Consider the following 20077-nt stretch of genomic DNA (forward strand, 5'->3'; position numbering starts at 1 on the left):
CGTCCTAAGGCTCCCCTACCAACAACCACCATTAAAACTTTTATGCGCAACCCCCGGTGTGCGCCACCGTCGATCGCACCCATCGCAGGACGTCTTTGTGTCGGCTGGTCGAGAGGGGGGTTTGTCCACCGTCCGGGATGAAGGAGAACGATTTTCTCTCAATCTTCGGCCAGTGGGTGACCTTTTTACAATCTTCCAATAATGATGATGATGATGCTGACGGGGGTGGGCTATCCTTCGGAATATCCTTTCGCTTCGTATGGGTGTGGAGAAGGTTTTCTGCCAACAACCCGGTGCAGCGCGCACCGTCGTCCTTCGACACCTTCTTCGATGGCTTCCCCCTCCCCGGTCTCCCCCACCCCCCTCCTCCAACCAGAGCTTAATTCGTTCATCGCCCATCGGCTCAGTCGTCCGTTTAGTAGTGATTACAGTGGCAAGCTTTAATGATGGTGGACATTAATTCTTATTCCGCCGGTTCGGGGTTTCCACCGGTCGGGTCCGCACCGGCCGGCACCTCACCCGGTGGGACCGAACCCGATTGGGACGCTATGTGTTCGTACTCGTGGGCGGCCTGCTTGTAGAGCGTCGCTATCGTTTTTGCCGCGGCCAGTATCATCTCCGGGCGGGATACGGACGTGTACGCTCGGTGCCATTCGGTGTGTGAGGTCTGGAAGGATAACAGCAAAAAGAGACGACGCGGTTGCGCGGAGAGATTAGATAGTGTGAAATCAGAAAACCCGGTCAGCCCGGGATGGGGAGAAAACAAAATGCATGCCAGTCTCGTGGATGCTTAAATGGCCAGCCAGTGTCAGGGGGTGGGTTTGGTCGGGCTTACCCCGGGCTAAAGCTTGCACATCCGCGTCGGAATGTACCATTGCGTTACAGTGCATTGCAAAGAGCGAGGGCTAAGCTCGATTTAGTTCCACCCCACCCAAACGCCAGGCAGCCTCTCGCCTTTGGTGATAAGAAAAACTAATGAATTTCCCATTAAATCCCCCCCTTTTTCAGGATGCTTGCTTTTCAGACGCTTAATCAAACGTGTACCCCGATCATGAACCTGAAACGGGGGGGGGAGGGTTTCGGTCGGCACAGAAAGAAAAAGGCCAACCCAATTTCCAGCCGGACGAACGGACGGCAAATTCATGGGCGCAATCAACCGTTGAAACCGAAGTCAATGAGTCGGTCAACCGGGGGTTTTTAATCGCACGAGGATTTTGTGTCTTTTCAGCAGATAGTGTACGTGAATTTTTCTTTTTTTTTTTTTTTGATGCTCTTTTTGCTCGAATCCAATTTGTACCATCTAAGCGATTTTAAACATCTCGGAAACTATCGAACATTGCAATGAAAACATTACGCTTGAAGCTTGTACAGACGATTGGCAAACACACTGGGCACAAAGCGAATCCGGACATGTATATTTTTGTTTCCCCCTTTTCGAATACCAACCCCTCCCCAATCGCTCCTCGAATCCATCTTTGTTTACCCCGTCATTTCACAAACTGGTATTTGATTCTATTCACTTAATATTCATTCATCGGTCGTTTGCCTTCGCCCCCCCAAAAAAAAAGCGCAGAAAAGGAACTTTCCGCACGTACATCGGCCGACTAATATTTGTGCAACTTTTTGCGAGAACTTTTTCTGTTTTTCTTTCTTTTTCCGTGCGTGTGTGTGTGTGTGTGTGCAATCGATCAAATGCGCTGAGACGACCACCGGGAATAAAGCTGCCGGACGAACGAAAAGAAGAAAAAAAACACGCAAGATACAATGGAAGATATGTTCCTTCCGCCGGAAGGACCGGAACTGCTTCTTTGCCTTTTCCGATTGTTATCGCCTCGCAAAGGCAGCCAATGTAACGAAAGACACCAAACCGACCATCCCTGAACAATGGAAAACCTCGACCATGGGAGGGGTACTAGTACTAACTGCGCAAGCTAGTTCGCTGGTTCGAACTCCGGAACTCCGGAACTAGCAACGGATGCACACAGATACGAGGGCTTTTGGGGGGCTTAGATTGTTCGATAAGTTTCAATTTTCGCATGCGGTAACTTTCAGCAAAATGGTTGGAAACTGGCTTGGCTGCTTGCTGGGAACGGGTTGCTTGATTCAACGCCACTTCCGAAGGACATCGGGGGTTACATTGGGCTGCATGCGTTCGAAGGCTGTCCTGGAGAGCCTGTCCTCTCGAAATAGTTTATAATCCAATTTAGGCGTACCACCCGTAAATCGTCTAATGACGTACCGTTCCTCTCTCGCGCGCGCGCCCGGATCCGATCAACCTTTCAGCTAATCATCATCCGTCTGGACGGGAAAATTATGTCGCTCGGCTTCTATTTACCCCCCCAAAAAACCCCCGTCGTGAATCATTGTGACTTGGTGGTGTTCGTTATGCATTTGCTCGTCGAAAAACTCCCACTCCGAACGGAATCGATACGCGAAGGGGAGCACTACGGTAGGTAAAATCCGACTCCGACCCAGGCGTTATCTATGGTTGGCCCGGGTTTTTGGGATTCTCATTTCGTGCCGGAGCGATAGCATCGCTGCATAACGTTTCAGGTGCACAGCATTGGCCGGGTTTTGTCAGCAGGTGACTCCTGCTGGGGATGGTGCTGCATAATGCAACTAAGCAGCTGGCTGACTGGCTGGCGCCGGGCAAACACACACACCAAACCGGAAGCGGCAAATCCAGGCCATGACCGTGGTGTCCGTGATTTGCAAATCCTTCTGCAAACCAGGCAGGTCCCGCCCGGGGGGGGGGGGGGGGGGGTTAAGCTCGTGGAGTCGCCCCCACGTAACTACGGAAAGAAGATTAGCTCCACTACGCTCGCTCGCTCGCTTGGTGCTGCTGTGAAAGTTAAGGTGCAATAAGTTTAAACCCAACCGAGGCCAACCAAGCCACCCGGATGAAAACGTGGCATTGTGAGGGCAAATTTTTTTTTTTTGCTCCTTTCACCTTTGCTAGTGTTGCTGCACTGTGTGTGTGTGTGCGCGCTTAACAATTTTGATGAAATTTGTAAGTTTTCCAACCGACTGCGGGGATGCAAAATGGTCACGTGCGGAACGGAAAACTCTCCCCCGCCCACGGGGTTGGTTTTTTGGGAAATTTAACTTACGGCACAACACAGACGCGTTGTGGGGCGAATTTATGGCGCGATTTTACGTCGCGTTGCGTGATTTTACCGAGCGAATTCCAAATGAGCGTGTTCCCGAATGTGGCAATCAATGCATAAAAGAATCGCAATAGCGTTTAATTGCAAGCGTCGATTATTTGCGTGTGAAAAATGAAGAGAAAAAAAACGCAAGTTGCTCACTCACATTACCGGAAAGCAGAGCCCCAATGCTCCGGGGGAAAAACTCGGTTTAATGCCTCTAAATGAGCACCCTAAAACTGCCCCAATTGAAACGAACAAGAGCGATTAATCTAATTCCCACCATTATCGGTTCGAACTGAAACCGGGAACTTTTTGGGAGCATTTTTCCCTGTTTGCTAACGCAAAGTCTGACCCACGCGAAAGAAGCCAATTATTAAACGTTCCGTACGGGTAGGATGGGAACTCTCAAAGGCGAAATTCAAATCAATTCGATGGTGCTTCCAGCAAGCGCTGCCGTGCAATAAAGCGAGCAAACAGCGCATAAAAGCGCCACTTAAGTGAGAAAGCGTCCCTACCAGAACCTTTGGACTTTGCGCGTCATTTCGGTAATGGATTGAAGATTTCATTACGAAAAAAAAAAGCACCGATAACATGGGCGATGGGTTTGAAGACACAAGAAAACGATGAATATTAACATCTCACCGCGATCGTTTCCAAAGACAGGTGTAAAGGTTCGAAACCCGAATCGCCGCCGGTTTGAATTATGAAAACGGATCCCTTTTTCAAAACCTGCATCACAATGCTTGCGAGGGATGCGAAGCAGAAGGTGAAACACACATTTTAACCCAAGTGACAACTATTGTCTGCATGGGGGGGGCAAAATGGCCAGACGGAATATTTTACACCCACGGCGGGTGAGTTTTCCCACCTTCGTTCCGGTTCGGAGCTCGTTTCGCATCGCATTGTGTTATCTTTATCCCCCTGTGGAGTCCCTTTGCGGACCCCCGGCGCACAGTAGTTTGACGGTGTAGTTTTCCCCCGGAAAGATATCAGTCACAAAATTGGGTCCGGGTTCTTATCAAACGCACTGGAAGGAATTGTTAATGGATTAACGGTGTTCGGTGTTCGAGCGAAAAGGGCTAAAAGGCTGCTGCTAAAGGCGGTTCGTAAGTGAAAATCAAAGAGACCATAAAATTTCCCCAGCCCCGGAATAGGACCCGTATGACGATGACGTGGGTCACAACCGAAGAACCGTACCGTCTTGCTTTGCCGATGAACGAAACGAGAACCAAGCGGGAACGAGGAGATCGCTTTCTATGCTGAATTTCCAATTAATGCTAACGCGACAGGTACATGATCAATGCCAGAACCGAACCGTGATGCTCAACAAAACACGACACGGCCCAAAATCCCTTCCGAAAGCACCACCCGTCAAAGAGTAATCAACGATTTTTGATGCCATTCACCTTCCCAAAGCGGCTGCTCACGGTTTGTCCTCTGATCAACCGGAACGGAAACTGTGAACCACCCGGGGAGCTGGACCCGTCAATCTCGTGTATCGATGGGCGCGAAACTTTTAGGTCGAGGTCCCAAGATGACGAACCGTCTCGGTTTTGCGACCGTTCGTGGATGAAAGCAGCACCATTATCCCGGCCCAGCGAACACCCTTGTTTTCCCATTTTATCAACACTCGAGTCCTGCTTCGAAGGCGCTTTACGATGCGTGTGGGGGTGAGTAAAGCTCGAGTCACAGCATCGTGTGCTTGTGCTTGACATCACCACAACGTGTGCCATCATTTTGAGCGTCACTTCCTGTCGTAACGCTTGCCACAAAACGACGGAGAACGACGCTCGTTTTGGTGCGCTTTACAGCATTCCGTGACGTCGCCAAAACCCGCTGCCGGGTGTTCCGGGGAAAAGGATGAACATTTCGCTCGCCATACGATGGTCCGGAACCGAGGGGGAGTTTGCACGGGCCGTTTGGTCACACAATGGAGCAGCTCCACCGTCGCATTGATGTCTTCGATCAAAAAAAGCGTTCCCCGGTTCCTAATACGAGCTCGCCGGAAAAGCCCACCGTTTCAGGGGACGGAAGCGTCACTTCGATAAAACCCCGTCGGAACATCAATTTTGCCACTCAGCAAGACGTGCGCCACGCTGGTATCCTTCTCCGGTGGCCATTGACATGAGCGGCTCTTTACACCGATCGAAAACAACGGGCGCTTATTTGGGCGAATTACTGTTGTCCTTTTTTGTTTTGTTGGCCTACTTTGATCTCGTTGTGAAAATGATTGAGTCATTTCCTTCGGAGGGGTCCTTTCTTTAGCGATGATTTCGCATGAATTCTAAACGTCCGAGGGAATGGAATTTTAAAGTGATGTTTCAATAAACAAAAGAAGCAAGCAGCCCCTAAAAGAACACACATTTTGGCCATCAGTCCTCCAATGAATGCCCCAGTGTGTCACCACAATCACCAGCTTTTGCTGGGTCGTCCGATAGTTCCCTGGAATTAATGAAAAGTGATGGAATGATTTCAATTCGCTCGCTTCCTCACCAAAACCCACGCCGATGAAGCTGTTTAGTTTCGGTACCCTTTTCTTCGAAGAACTCGTCCTCACCCCCAAAAAAGGGCAACACACAACGCTCCCCCCCCCCCAACCAGTTCCGGGGTGGACCATCGCAATCAATGGCCACCGTTGCATTGGTATTGTCGAGGCATTGGAAGCGCTCCTTAACGAGATGGAAGCACCGAAAAACGACCGGAATGGATCCATGGGACCCAAAATCTGTCCCACGTCCTCCCGGGAAGGCCAACTCCAGACCCAATAGCACTAGCCCGGACATGAAGGGGTGGTCACAGAAGACGAATTTCGTGCAATCACATCGAAATCCTGAGAAACGTTGAGCGTTTGGTGGTACCGGGTTTTTGGATGATGGCGAATCGAAATGGGGAATCGTGCAATGACAATTTCGCTGCCTAAATGGTGGAAAACTTTTCAACCATTAGCCCGACGATCGATAAACCACCCTCGCTCTCGCTGGCTGGAGAAGGCTGTCGGGTGGGCCACCATTTCGTGGCTGAATCGATCGTAATTAAGCGTTTACATTCGCTTGCCAATCGCTGAAAACTGTGCGACTAATGAGCGTGCAATTCAACGGCGGGATGTTACAATATTGATCAGAGATTCATCTGTCCGATACCGTTGACGGTTTGTTAGATGATGGAGTGAGTTTTTTTTTTAGCGAAAGCACACAAAAAAAGCCACCACCCCATCCAGAACCATCATTTATTTTAAAACGTTTCATAGCAAAGCGCTCAACTTCGACAGCCGGCCAACAATCGCATAACTCCGCAAACATGATTAATTAACGCCGTTCCACCGTTAGCTCAACGCCTCCTCCCCCCGGGAGATGCCGTTCCGAGTGTCCTTGAGCGACGGGGAAAAAAAAGGGTCCCGCTTCTTCAACGTTAACCAATTTAAGAAAACTTTCATCCCGATCCCCACCTAACTTCTAATCAAGTACTTTTAAATTTACCATCGTCCACCAAACAACGAAGTGGAACCGTCTCGCGGGTTACCATCCTTTAACAACGGTTTAGTGAACAAAAAAAAATCACGCAACAAAAAAAACGCGCCCAAAAAATGCGACACTGAAAAACTACAACGAACGGGAAAGTGGCCGACACACACACACAAAAAACCCCACGCAGCAAGGAACGAATAAAAAAAAAAGAAAGAGAGAGCGCCATCAAAACTTTCGCATCCTTTATTGGCCCCACTTTCGTCCGGTCGGAACGAGTCCGGAGCGAAACGAAACCGCTTCAAGCTGAACGAAGCCAGCCCCAACTCTCGAAGCCGTCCGTGGAACGAAAGCACCCGAAAGTGCTTTAGGCGTGGGGCGACTTTTCCACGTCACGTCACGTCGGTGGAACCTCGCCCTTGGCAGGTGGAAAATGGCCAGATCGGAAACTGCACTAAATGGGAGAGGGGAGGCATGATGGCATGGCACGGTACGCGGCTGAAGTGTCGTTTGTGCACCCAATTACGGTGTGCACTTGCGACTTCCCGACGGCGTTCGTGTGGTCGGTCCTCGGTGGGCGGGAACGAAGTCCCGGGAACACATTCACAAAAACGTCCCGAAAAAAAAAAGTTGGGTTCCCCAACCATACCCGAGACCGGCCCTGGTGCATGTAATTGATTGGAATTAGATGGAGTACACAGTGTAAAATGGGAAAACTTTCACAAATCCTCAACCCTACCAGCGACGGTGGGCAGAGGATCATACCGTGGCCATCAGGACACCGGCAATGCGCGCGGCCAAGGTGCAACCGATGCCGAGGACGACAACTTTCCGGTGGCAAAAGACGTTGTGGGTAATTTTATCAGCAAAGAAAAGCGCATCTTTGCCCGACGAAAAAGGCCACCCGAGCGTCGTGCCGGTGTCCGTACCGTACAGTGTGGTGCTGATTTGAGGCGCAGCTGCAGGCTGAAGGCGAACGGTGAGAATGTTCATCATCATGTTGTTGATGATCTGCATGTTTGCTAATCTCTTCGCCAAATCCCAGCCCCATATCGTCCACAGCATGACAACGCTCTCGTTGCAAATGATCACATCCAGGCGGCGATGGCAAAGGTTTCGACATCCACTGTACGTCCACTATCGTCGCATCTTTGCCCATTGTGTTTGGCAGGCCGTGTGCAGTGTGCAAAGGTGGAGCAAATCTTCTCAGACTGCAAGTACCACCATCGTACGACATCGTTAGTGGAGGCCCCAACGTATATATCTCCTCGCTTGCTCGCTTTCGCACGTTTTCCAGGGTATACACTGCATCGTCGGCTTCCTTAATGACATCGGCCACACTTCATCGCTCGCAGGCCACCAGTGGGTCCGGGGGGGTTCCGGTAGCGCGAGCCGGCTGCCGACGACATACATTATTTTAATAGGCAAACGGCGTGCGCGTACCTGCACGGCTATCCAGACCGGCCATTTTTCATTTCCGTTCCGCCGGCCGTTGGGCGTTTCGGGTTTTACCGTACAAAAAGCCAACGCCACACCTAACCTGGATGAAAGATGCGAAGGTATGGCACATACCTGCCCCGGCAGGACACATCCATATTCAGCCGAACCCGTGCCCGTGCCGAAGAAGAGCGCAAACACGCACAACTTTCTGCATCGACCAGAGAGCGCGGGTTGGATTTCCGCTTCCGGATCACATTTTCCGCTCGACGCGCCACGCCGGGATGCCATAAATCATCACACCGTAAAGCGAGGCAAGATTTTCTCAAGCAGCAGCAGCAGCAGCAGCAGCAGCAGTAAAAGCAGTGGTAGTAATGGCATCGTAATAAAACTAACGACCCCGAGTGGGACTCATGCATACAAGTGCGCATACACAGCTGCAGTACGCTGCACGTTGCATGGGACTTCCGTTTCGTTGCATGGGACTCGAGGAGATGCATTCTTTTCCAATTCATTTGCTTTTATTACAGGCAGGCAAGCTTTCTCCACCGGTTGCGCGACCGGTGCATGTTTGGCATGACCGTTTTCTGGAGCGCTTCCCAAACGCCACCGTTGCCGCACAGGCAACACGTTAGATATCCAACGCTCAGCGGGCAATGCAATGGTTTGAAATGTGGCACACATAAAACGAAACAGGGACCGGCGGCCCCTAAGTGGATCCCGCGAAGTACGCTAATAGCGTGCGTGATGATAGCGAATTTACTGTTATCCTTTCCAACTGGTGCCGTCTTGCTGCGACGGTACGTCCTACGAGTCCCCAAGGGTGCACGACAAGGGTGGGCACGCGAAATGTAATTGGGGCTCGTTCGTTCGCTCGTTCGTAAGTTCGTTCTACGAACAGAGAGTGCTCCGTTCGCTTTGTCTCCCATCCGGCAATGGGAAACCTCTCTCCAGGGACGGGGCTGCCGTTGTAAGCGATACCGAAAGGAACAACAGGGAACGTCGCCAATTTAATTACAGCTCAAGCCTTTTTCCCGAGAACACCGGACCGGGGTATCGGATCATTTTTGAGTGCCCGTTCGGTCGGCACGGTCGACTGCTCGAGTCCCAAGGGCTCGGACGGGACTTGGACAGCATTTCCCAAGGCCTTTGCCACTCGCAACCGGGATTCGAGCCGCATTCCGGTAAAATCTAATGAAACACATTCCAAGCTGCCGTTTTAAGCTACATCACCGGCATGTCCTTCCACACGTTTGCCGTATCCTTTTGTTGCCGTTTTCTGACCACAAGTGTTCGGCTGTGATCGACCTTAAACTGGAGTGAAATTAAATGGATGAAACACGTACGAACACCCAGACGGCCTGAAATCGGTTTCACGGTAACGGCATTAACCGAACCATGCTGATTGGGAATGCTTCGAAATCCATCTCCCGCTCTCTGTTTCGTTTTGTGAATTATTTTTCCCACCTCTATTATTACCGACCGTGACATTACGCGTGCAATCAGTCGCGTATTAACACCGTAATTAACGCTTGAACATCAAAGGCGCTTGAACACTGGTGAACAACCCAGCCGCGGGGATATATGTATATATATATATATATATATATATATATATATATATATATATATATATATATATATATATATATATATATATATATATAAGTTTGTGGGAAAACACTCCAACACCGCGCATGTAAATCGCCGTTTTATGTTTAGCCACACCAACTGATCAAACGCGATTGAGCTGACAGAACAGGCTTTTGTATGGTGAGTAAATGCTTCGCAAAACTACACGAACTACCCCCGTCGAATTGGGTGGCGAGAACGAATGCGACCGCTGTTGCAGCTTTAATGTGGCATGATTAAAAAAAGATTCATTAAAAATTGGGAGAGCTGGCTCTATTTTTTTGTTCTTGTTTGCATTTTCCGAACCACTCTTCATGGAGCTGTCAACTGAAAAACCACGGAAAATGCAGTTTCCATTTCAAAATTCTCGGAAACAGCACACCGCACCTCATCGCGTTTGTCTTCCCTTTATTTTTTTTTTGCAACCCCTGCGCCTGTGCTACCGGGGCGGATATAATTATCCATTTTTTGCTGCCCCTGTTCAGGTGCTTAAAGAGCAGACGATTCCTCATGCACACCGCAAACAGCACATCATCGTGGGCAAATGGGTACATCTTTTAAATAAAATAAATGCATTCGTTTTACGCGCTTTCGCGATCGCGCATTCACCACCGCAAGAGTGTCTAATTGAGCGGATTGCATGCCATTCCGATGCATTCCGTGCGCTTTGTTGTGGCCGGCGCGCCTTGTCACAGCTGTGCGAGTCCTACCGGGACGAATGTCCACGCCAAGTGGCTATAATAAGGATGATCAACATCGTTGTGTTGTTTTTTTTCCGCTTCATCTTCGCCCTTTTCTTCGCCAGTTTGCCCAAACCATTTCCCAGTTGGCCGGGGCGCAATAGTAATCCGGAATAATGTCCACGGATGGAGCACGTTTCGGGTATGAAGCAAGCATGTGCCCTTTTTCGCCTCGAAGAGCCAGTGTGCGAAAGTCAAAATAAACATTTTTGTTTCTACTTTTAATAGCGCTTCTTCCATTTCGCTAACGACAGCGAGCAGTTGTGTCGTTAGTCGCAAAATCCCACTAACGGTCGAATAAAACCTGCGAAAAGATTAGCGAGAGTTTGTGGCTATTTAAACTTTTAACAGTTGCACAATTTTTAATTCTTTCTCGCAAGTAAATGACACTGGCAAACTAGCGGAGTCGTGGGTAATCCGATTACGTTGCGCCAGCCCCGGTCCAGTGCCTTAATGCTAGTCGGCACGACGTTACGACAGATGGCAAAGACGGGAAGGAATCCAAAACAAAAGGTATGAGCAAAAGTTTCCATTTCTGCTTTCAAAACTATTGTGCGAAGAAGGGACCTAATAGCTTTGCTAGTTCATTTCCTTGCAAGCTGGCCAGCGCGGGTACAGTAGTGGTTAAATATACTTCGAAAATTCCTTTTTGTTTCACAAAAGCTATCGATTGCCCTGGTAAATGAAAAGAAACTTAAGAAACGAAACTTACATTGAGATTCCTAGCCATAATACTGCCAACTGTGATGGCAAACCCTGTATCCTTGAGCAGATAGTCCGCCGGGGTGTCGGCCTGCAACGCAGTAATAACCGGTAACGGAATGGGCGTCATCTGTGTTACCGTTTTGAGAAGAATGTTCTTGGCGTAATCGAACAGCACGATCACGCTGGCTTCAAACCACCTGTAGAGGAGGGTGTTGCAAGAGAATTAAACCGATTATTATCCTTTTTCTACCAGCAATGTGCGATATTCATACGTACTGGTCAGGGAACAGTTCAACAAGGAAATTCTCCACCGCCACTACTGGCAGATGGTCATCAACGCGCGGATTTTCCGCCCGTATACTGTTGATGCGATGTTCGGCACCCTTGAGGCCAGCCGCGAAGCCTACCGGTTGGGCCGCTATACCGACCGCTTGAGCAGCTAGACCACTGAGAGCAGAAAAATAAAAAAAAGTATTATTAAAACATTGTTCAATGGTCTTTAACAAGCCACTGCAATCACGTACATGATGGTGGCCTTGCCGAAAACTGTCTGAAATGCTTCACGTACTGGTCGTACTTTGTCGTCTTTGTCCGACGCCACGATAACCTCCGTATCGCCGCCAGAATCTGCAAACAAAAAAGCAAACCCCACGTATGTGAAACAAAGAACCAAATGTCATTTCTATCTGCCATACTTATGTACTCCTTCATTTGCGGATCCAACGTAGTGACGATCGTGTCAACGGAATTCTTGGCCTTTTCGGCAACTTTCTGTAAAATTCCGCTGCCTGAAACAGCTCCCTTCATCCAGCCAAACAAAGCCGAACCTCCTTGCGTGATGGGACTGAGTGCTGCAGCAACCGGTTCCGGGTTTAGCATCATGTTCGCAAAATCACGGCCTACTGGTTCCGGGGCAGCTTCGGGTTGCTGTGCGGAGGCCACAGCCAGCATCGCTTGCGAGGTATCCTTGCTAGCCGGGATAGCGGGACTGAACGTTGTTGGTATGAACGGTTCTGTCTCATCCCTTTTTGCAGCATCATCCACCATCGCGGCCGGTTTTGTGCCCGTGGTCAACGAAATATCTGTTCCAGCTGTTGCCACGTTCGCCACGTTTGTCGTAATGAAGCTGGGCAACTCAGACGGTGGGCTAACATTTGAGAGAATGTTTCCCGTTTTCTTCTTAAGATCACTCATTTCACTTACAACTATGAAAATCTACGAGCAAATACAATCTTTTACACACTGATACAATGTGCGCCGCAATAAATAAAAGAGTCGATGATTTCACTAGCGAGGCTAGGTTTGTTTTCCTGTTTGTTTATGTTTTTCTACACGTTTTTAGTACAATGTCAGCTGTGTGGTGAACTCCCGGACACACGGGTTGGACAATACCTCAACTTAAAATATTAATCGATGATAATAAAATGTTGTTTTTTCAATAAAAATTAATGAACTAGAACTTAAAATGTTTGATTTAATTTTTTACTTTCGTTTCCCCAGAAACATTGTCATATGAATTAAAAGAAATCATGAAACATGTTGCGTGCTGTCTCTTTTGTTTGACATGCTTAGAGACTATGAATACGTTGGGTGATACTTATTCCACTTTGGATAAAAGTGTTAAATTAAAGAAACGTTGCTAACAGAAGGAGTGGCAAACTTTGAAAAATAGAAACATGCGAATATCGCACCAAAGAAAAAATATCAGAATATGGTAAACGGACAATTTTTGACAGTTTTTAAATCGTTTCACACCGACCAACCGATCTGACAGCTCGCTTTCGATAGTGCTTCTTCCTTCTTTTCCCCTCTTGACGTTTCTTGTTTTTGCTGACGACAAGTAGCCCGCAGAGGATTCCTTTAATCATCGTCGTTTCGTTTTTTCGCCTAAAAAGATAAGTGCAAGTAACGCACCGATCGCTTCGCTTTCATTTTGCATCACGATTCCCGACCAACGCGCTATCGGACGTCCGGTTACCGTGCAAGCAACACATAGTGCAGGTGTGCGTGTGTGGCGGTGCAGTGTGCAGCACTCCTTCTTTTGTTTCGGCGTGCCGATAGTATTTTCTCAGAGCCATTATTGTAAGGCGACTAATCGCGAACTGTCGCCGTAGGATAAAGAGGAAAAGCCAGTGTGCCAGTGCTAGCACGCCCGGTGCCGTCCGCGAACAAAAATATGGAAACCAATGGTACGATGGAACACGGTGAAACAGAACACACGCAGCCAGCCTTCGATAATGTTGATATCACATCGCCGGACGATGAAAACGAAAACGATATCTTCGAGTCCGCTATTCAGGTTTGTGTGTTGTCGTTTTTTTTCTTGTTCTGTTGACCGCCTGCTCCTTTCTCTAGTATTTTCTTATCAACTGCCAACGTACAAGCGCTGCATCTACTTTCCGGCCGCTGTGTGACGCGTGTGCTTCGCGGACCAATACCATTAAATTAAATTAAATTTGATTGAATTACGTTATATGGTGCATTATAATTGGCAGCAGATAAGCTTTGGCACTGTCTGCAGTGCCTGGTGCCTATGAACATGAATCGTTGCATATTTGACCCTTTACACGTTACTTAGTGTCCGCTTTAGCATCGCTGATTTATCACTGTGCAGAGCCCTAGTACGCGGTTAGATTACGATAAGAAAGCTAGAATGGGCGTTTCGGGTCGGATCTTATTCATCATCTCCTCTTTATCGTTCCCTTTCGTCAGCAGGAACCATTGTCGCCCGTTTTGGAGGACGTTCCAACGGAGGAGGCGGGCGATACGTTTATCGAAATCGTTGTTGCTGACCCGCAGAAAGTAGGCGATGGTTTGGGATCGTATTTAGCGTACAAGTATGTATCCACGCACCAGCATCGGAGCGCCATCAGCTCACTTATGTATCGCCGTCTTTCTCCCGTAGGGTTTCCACAAAGACTAACATTTTGAAGTTCAAGAAGCGGCAGTTCTTCGCCATGCGTCGCTTTAGCGATTTCTTCAACCTGCACGAGCTGCTCGTCAGGAAGTACCTCCGGATGGGGCGGATTATTCCGCCTGTGCCGAAAAAGAACCTCATCGGCACGACGAAGGTGAGAATGGGCAGCCAACCGCAATCAGACGACGGTTCGGATATGAATCTTGAATGGATCGATAAACGCCGGGCATCGTTGGAGCGTTTTCTCAACCGCGTTGCCCAGCATCCGATCCTCTGCCAGGACACGGATTTCATCAACTTCCTGGAAAGTGATCAGGAGCTGCCGCGCTCCGCTAACAGTGCAGCACTCAGCGGGGCCGGTATGATGCGGCTGTTCAACAAGGTGGGCGAGACGGTCAACAAGATCACGTACAAGATGGACGAGAACGACCCGTGGTTCAACGACAAGATCAACGAGGTCGAAACAATCGATGCTCACATGCAGAAACTGCATTCCGCCATCAAGGCACTCGTGTCGCACCGGAAAGAGCTGGCCACCTTGACCGGCGGTGTCGCTAAGTCAGCAGCACTGCTGAGTACTTGCGAGGAGCATACGGGGCTGTCGCAAGCGCTCTCGCAGCTGGCGGATGTCGAGGAGAAGGTGGAACTGCTGCGTTCCGAGCAGGCCAACTCGGACCTGTACATTCTGTCGGAGACAATCAATGATTACATCGGTTTGTTTGGTGCAATCAAAGACGTGTTCCACGAACGGGTAAAGGTGTTTCAAAACTGGCAACACGCGCAGATACAGCTGACGAAAAAGCGCGAAAACAAGGCAAAGCTGGAATTGCAGGAGCGACGTGATAAGCTGGAGTTCGCTCAGAAGGAAGTTGAAGAGGTATGTCTTTATATGCGAACGAAAGGACCAATATATGGCCATTGTGACACATCTTTTTATGGCTGTCTTTTCAGTGGGAAGGAAAAGTGCAGCGGTGTCAGAAAGAGTTCGATAACATTTCCAGCGAAATTAAGAAGGAAATGGAACGCTTTGAGCTGGCACGTGCTCGTGATTTCAAGTCGACCATCATCAAGTATCTAGAGGACCAAATGGCGCATCAGCAGCAGGTAAAATCCTACCCTCTCTCGAGAGAAACAAGAAATTTATCTTTGGAATTTGGTTCTAACGCAACTCTTGTTTTCGACATCGACAGCAAATGAAGTATTGGGAAGCTATAGTGCCCGTGGCTCGTGACATTGCATGAGAGGAACAGAACGCAATAAATTCCCCCATCCTGTACGATCGCGACGAAAACGAACACCTTCCGACGACTGACAAGCTGCGCCTCTCGATTAATTTAGTCGATTCCAATGCCAGAATATCGTAAAACGACATGGCTTTGCGATCCGTAGGAGTTGATAAGTTGAGTTGGATATCGTTTCAAATTGACCACAAAGTCACTGAACGCTGGAGGATCTAGAAAAGCACTCAAATATCGCACCCGCCTCTCGTTGATAGTTGCTAGTGTTTGATGATTGTTTGGAAGACGTTACAAAGATCCTTTCTATCGCCTGATTTTCTTCCCTCTTTCCTCTCTTATCGTGCTGTAAGAATTAAGGCCTTTGTTTTAAGATATTATAAAATTATTATCATTGCGCTCTAGTAGTTAACAATGGCGAAAATGTAAGATGACGTAGATCGACCAAAAGTGATGTAAATAATGACAGTGCATCAACGCATGTACATCCAATTCCCCTCTAGGACGTTTGGCGATCCTATTTGGGTACCAGTGTAATTCACAGCTGTTGCTACTATTAATAGTTCCAAATTGATGCTTCTGTCGTTGCCACATATCTCCCCAACATGAAAAGCATACGCATCTGCGTAGCAACATACGTTTCCTTTATTTGTTGTACATTTCCTCAGAGCCTTTAGACTACTCTGTGGAAGAAGCACGCATTTTAACCACGATGTAAATATATTCCATGATGGGAATAGCGCGTGCTTGCGTACTGTATGTGTGCTAGATCCAGTAAACCCAACAGGTGCGAAACCATGAAAGATCGTTCTTGATATGTTAATACTTGTGTGGTGTACGTACGTAGTCGACAAGCACGATGGTGAACAAAATCTCGAATATTAGGCCAGCGAGCAAATCCGACCAGGATGGAACCAAAGCAACAGACACACGTTTCTAAGAGAGAGATCATTTTCCATGCGTTTTGTAGCGCGCATACCCTAAGCAAGGAGGTACTTGAGCACCATCGTGGTTGCTAGTTTATGTTAAGTTTGAATTTCATACTATTGAATTCTGCATGAAGTTGTTTTGTCTATGTCCGTGTGCGTGTGTATCCCCCTTACGGAACTGCTTTTCTACTTTCGTTAAGTTTTTTTTTTTGCTCAACTATCTTGCATGCCGATATCTCAGGTTGAAGAACCTGCTCTCCAAGGCTAATGTTTACGACAATGAAGTATTATCTGAACATGGTAGCGTGCTGACGCATGCAGCGGCAAGCAGAGCTGTGGGGATTTGAAATCATGATAGAATATTGAATATTTTTCCTGTTGACCGTGTGATGCACCGATCGGAGATATTGCTAGATTTTCATAGGCTAGGAAATATGAATTATATAACGAAATACGCATCCAACCACACACTCATACATTTCCTTCTGTTACTACAACTTAAGAAGCTACTTTCATCATCTTTAATGTTCAAGATAATTAGAGACAAGCATAAAGGGGATTGTAACCATAATTGATTCACGGTGAGAAGGATTCCGACACCGGAAGTAGCGTTCGGATAGGTGATGTGTAGAAGAATGTGAGATAGAAGATGACCCAAAGCCAGTTGGTAAATTTAGATATGAACAACACCAAGAATTGTTTACACTGTGAAATTTAAGGCTAGCGTTTTCGTGTACAGTCATTAAAGATTTCCTCGATTTCATGCTGTGCTTAAATGTTTATCTAAGACACGCGTATAGAAGCCAAATGCCTTGGCAGCATTAATGGGTCTTTATTCCTCCGCAACAGATGATGTCGTATTTATATACACAGACACCTGCAACAGGCACGTCTGCAATCACGAAGAACGAACAAATCAGCCAACCACATATACACTTGGAGCTAATCCAGTACATAATCTACAATCTATCTTATCACCAGACGATTCCGATCGCGAAATTCAAATGCTTGAAACAATCAAAAGCAAACTTAGCCCAATCAGTTCATTTACGTGTAACGTGTTATTATGTCGACAAACTCAGAACTTCATTGCTGTAAAAATCGTTAAGTTTTGTTATTTACTTACATGCAATCTTAATGTTTTGTACTAGATCAGAGAGACACTGATCCAGCTGAGCCTAGCAACATTCCAACACAACGTGTAGTATATTTTCGACTCGTTTATCGATAATGTTCCTGTTTTTCGTTCACCTACGAAGATACGTCTCGTACCACGATTCGTAGCATTTGTATCGCCTCGGGCCGGCGTAAAATAAGTGCTCTCAAAGCGCTCCTGTGGAGGCCCGTAATATGTGTTCTTATCCGTAGCCAGTGTAGCCATATGGAGGACACAGTTTGCGAGTGTAATTGTGACCATCATCGTACATACCATACGACAGTTTAAAATAGAAAAAAATGGCTCCAAACTTCATCACGTATACTATACTTCGACGTGCTTTTCCAAGCAAAGCATAGCCTCCTTACCGGTAGTTTCTTCTATAGTAGAAAAAAAAGCCTTCGGGAAAGTAGTATCCCTTGTACGCATTTTTCGCTGGTTCGCTGGTCTCCGGTTACTAAACTTATCTTGTACTGAAAGAAAAACTGACACAGAAGAAAACAGCGCTCGGATGGTTTATATCCTTTCGACCGTTGTCCATGATAATAAGCAAGAATTTTCAAGCAAACATTGAACACATGAGAACTGTTATAATTTTAAATATATATATACACATATATATCTATATTCTATTATAAAATGTTGCGTTTGTTTTTGAACTTTTCTCAGCGTAAGTTTAAACGGTAAGTACTGTGCTTTAAGCTTTTAACTTTTCTTCGTTGTCTGCCGTGAACTTATGCGATGACGAAATTGTATGCTCTCGATGGACTAAATGACTCCAAATAAAAGATTCTACGATCGCTCACGCTGCTTATTTCTCGACGGCCATCTCAAACTGGATCAGAATGATGAGATAATTTGTAACGGAGGCAACTATCTGCAATCCAATAAATCGGACGGCATGATTACAGAAAAAGATGTGTTTAATAAGGCAATAGCAATCTCTCCGAAACCTACCGAAAATAGAATCGTGTAATCCATTGTGAACATATCAGACGCGGTGAACTCTACGGGTTGATGCAGCGTCTGAAGTGCAAATACTTCGATCTGGAAAGTAAATGTATAAATATAACCTTGTATAAAAGCCAAAGTATTCGATGGCGCTTGTTACTGTTTGCTTCAGCTTGTGGTCCAACGGGGTAAGATTGAACCGAAGCAGAAGTTTCTGCGTTTTGAGAGACTGCAAAAAAACAGGAAATCAGCGTATATCAGATAGATTTCTAAAAGATACTTAAAATATGGTGACGAAAATACATCGGTGTGGTTTCAAGTACAGCTTTGGATGAAAAACAAATCCAACCTACCTGTCCACGAACAGATTCGCAAGCTTCGGCGATGGAGTACACCTCAAAAAAGCAAATCAAACAGGACAGTGCTTCGTGGCTCAGTCCAGCTAGCGACAGACCGCTCTGCGTCCGATAGTGCAGGTAAAGTATCTCGAAAAAGTGGTACAGCTTTCCGGTTGTATGGAAGTGCAAGGAGTAAAAAGAACAAAACACATTTGATTACAGCATCACCTAATGGAAGGGTGTCCTTCAGAGAGAGAGAGAAACTTATACCTGAGAAACGATGAACGTCATGCACAGGAAGTTGCAGGAAAGCATCATTTGCTGGTAAAGCTTGTGCATTTTACCAGTACACTCGGCAATGCGGTACCGTGCATCGGCCAGATAGCTTAGCTTGGTGCGAATGTAAACCGAGTGCTGTGTGCGTGCGTATCCTCGCGTTCCAATGCCCGGACCATCGGAGTGTTCCCGTAGCAGATGCTTCAGCCGTTCGTTCAGCGCGTAATGCAAATTCTTCACAAACATCATCACGGCGTAGTACACCGAAACCGAGCAGATGACGGTCACTTTCGGGTAATAGAAGACGCACAACCGCAACAACTCATAGCGTACGTCATCATCGCCCGATTCGATAAGCTGGAAGACTGCCATCAGAAAACTACCCACCACGATCACTTGGCTGATGGCGAGCTTACGCAGGATGCGCAGTTTCATCCAACGCAGATCAAACTCCGGTGCTGAGAAGAGCTCTTTCTGCAGCTGATACACCTCTCGCATCAGTTCGGAGATTTGAAAACGCTTCTGATAACGCCGGATCGCGGAGGATTGCAACGTATGCAGTACCACCTGGCCCTGGATCGCACCGATCGCCATGTTAACGCTGGATGCCTTAAAACCGTGGCGATAGCGAGGATCACTCATCAAGAACTGGGTGCTCTGGTACGTGATGGTGCATATCACCGCCAGCAGCATGCTGTAGATAACCAACAACGTCGACACGCGTGGCTCATTTCGCTTCCTGTCGTAGATGATGGTTAGATAACCAGACGCGGAAGCAAGTATCGAGCTCAGAAGCAGCAAGTAGTTGACGACTTTATCGCTGATCATTAGTGACACGATTTGTCGAGCGATTACAAACCACACGAAACTATCAATTCGTTCGGAAAGGATGGATTACGATGTAGGAAGAGAGCTTATATACAGCTGGTCCGCTTGCATGACTGTGATACATTATTCAACCCATCAATAAAATCATATCTATCACACCAAAATGGTGTCACATACACTCGTTGTTGTCACTATGTTTAGATAGGAAGTAAAACATGTAGTGCTTGATAATGTATGAATGAGTAAATGGGAAAGTTAACACGAAATGCACCACTAAAATTATTTGTAAACAACACGCTTCAACGTATGTAACTCGTAGAGGA

At 47.3% G+C, this 20077-nt stretch overlaps 3 protein-coding genes across 3 annotated transcripts; 1 reads left to right on the forward strand and 2 right to left on the reverse strand.

The window, feature by feature from the left end:
* Nucleotides 1-396: 396 nt before the first annotated feature.
* On the reverse strand, nt 397-12423 carry LOC128726405 (protein PRRC1-like). Its single transcript, XM_053820211.1, has 5 exons — nt 11820-12423; nt 11649-11751; nt 11401-11571; nt 11132-11321; nt 397-667 (listed from the first exon to the last, which is right to left on the reverse strand). Exons 1-5 carry the CDS (start codon nt 12316-12318, stop codon nt 464-466), a joined length of 1167 nt encoding a protein of 388 aa, XP_053676186.1. The 5' UTR covers nt 12319-12423; the 3' UTR covers nt 397-463.
* An 877-nt stretch (nt 12424-13300) lies between these two features.
* On the forward strand, nt 13301-15672 carry LOC128725783 (sorting nexin-2). The gene is made up of 5 exons (XM_053819553.1): nt 13301-13423; nt 13837-13961; nt 14030-14918; nt 14993-15145; nt 15232-15672. The coding sequence occupies exons 1-5, from the start codon at nt 13301-13303 to the stop codon at nt 15280-15282; spliced, it is 1341 nt and encodes a 446-aa protein (XP_053675528.1). The 3' UTR covers nt 15283-15672.
* A 2500-nt stretch (nt 15673-18172) lies between these two features.
* Nucleotides 18173-19754, reverse strand: LOC128727094 (uncharacterized). Its single transcript, XM_053820963.1, is given in 5 exon segments — nt 18173-18238; nt 18319-18408; nt 18473-18581; nt 18616-18815; nt 18921-19754. Coding segments are annotated over 5 exon segments (1299 nt in total).
* Between the last annotated feature and the right edge of the window lie 323 nt (nt 19755-20077).

The sequence above is a fragment of the Anopheles nili genome, chromosome 3 (genome assembly GCF_943737925.1).
Source record: "Anopheles nili chromosome 3, idAnoNiliSN_F5_01, whole genome shotgun sequence".
In the NCBI taxonomy this organism is placed as follows: domain Eukaryota; kingdom Metazoa; phylum Arthropoda; class Insecta; order Diptera; family Culicidae; genus Anopheles; species Anopheles nili.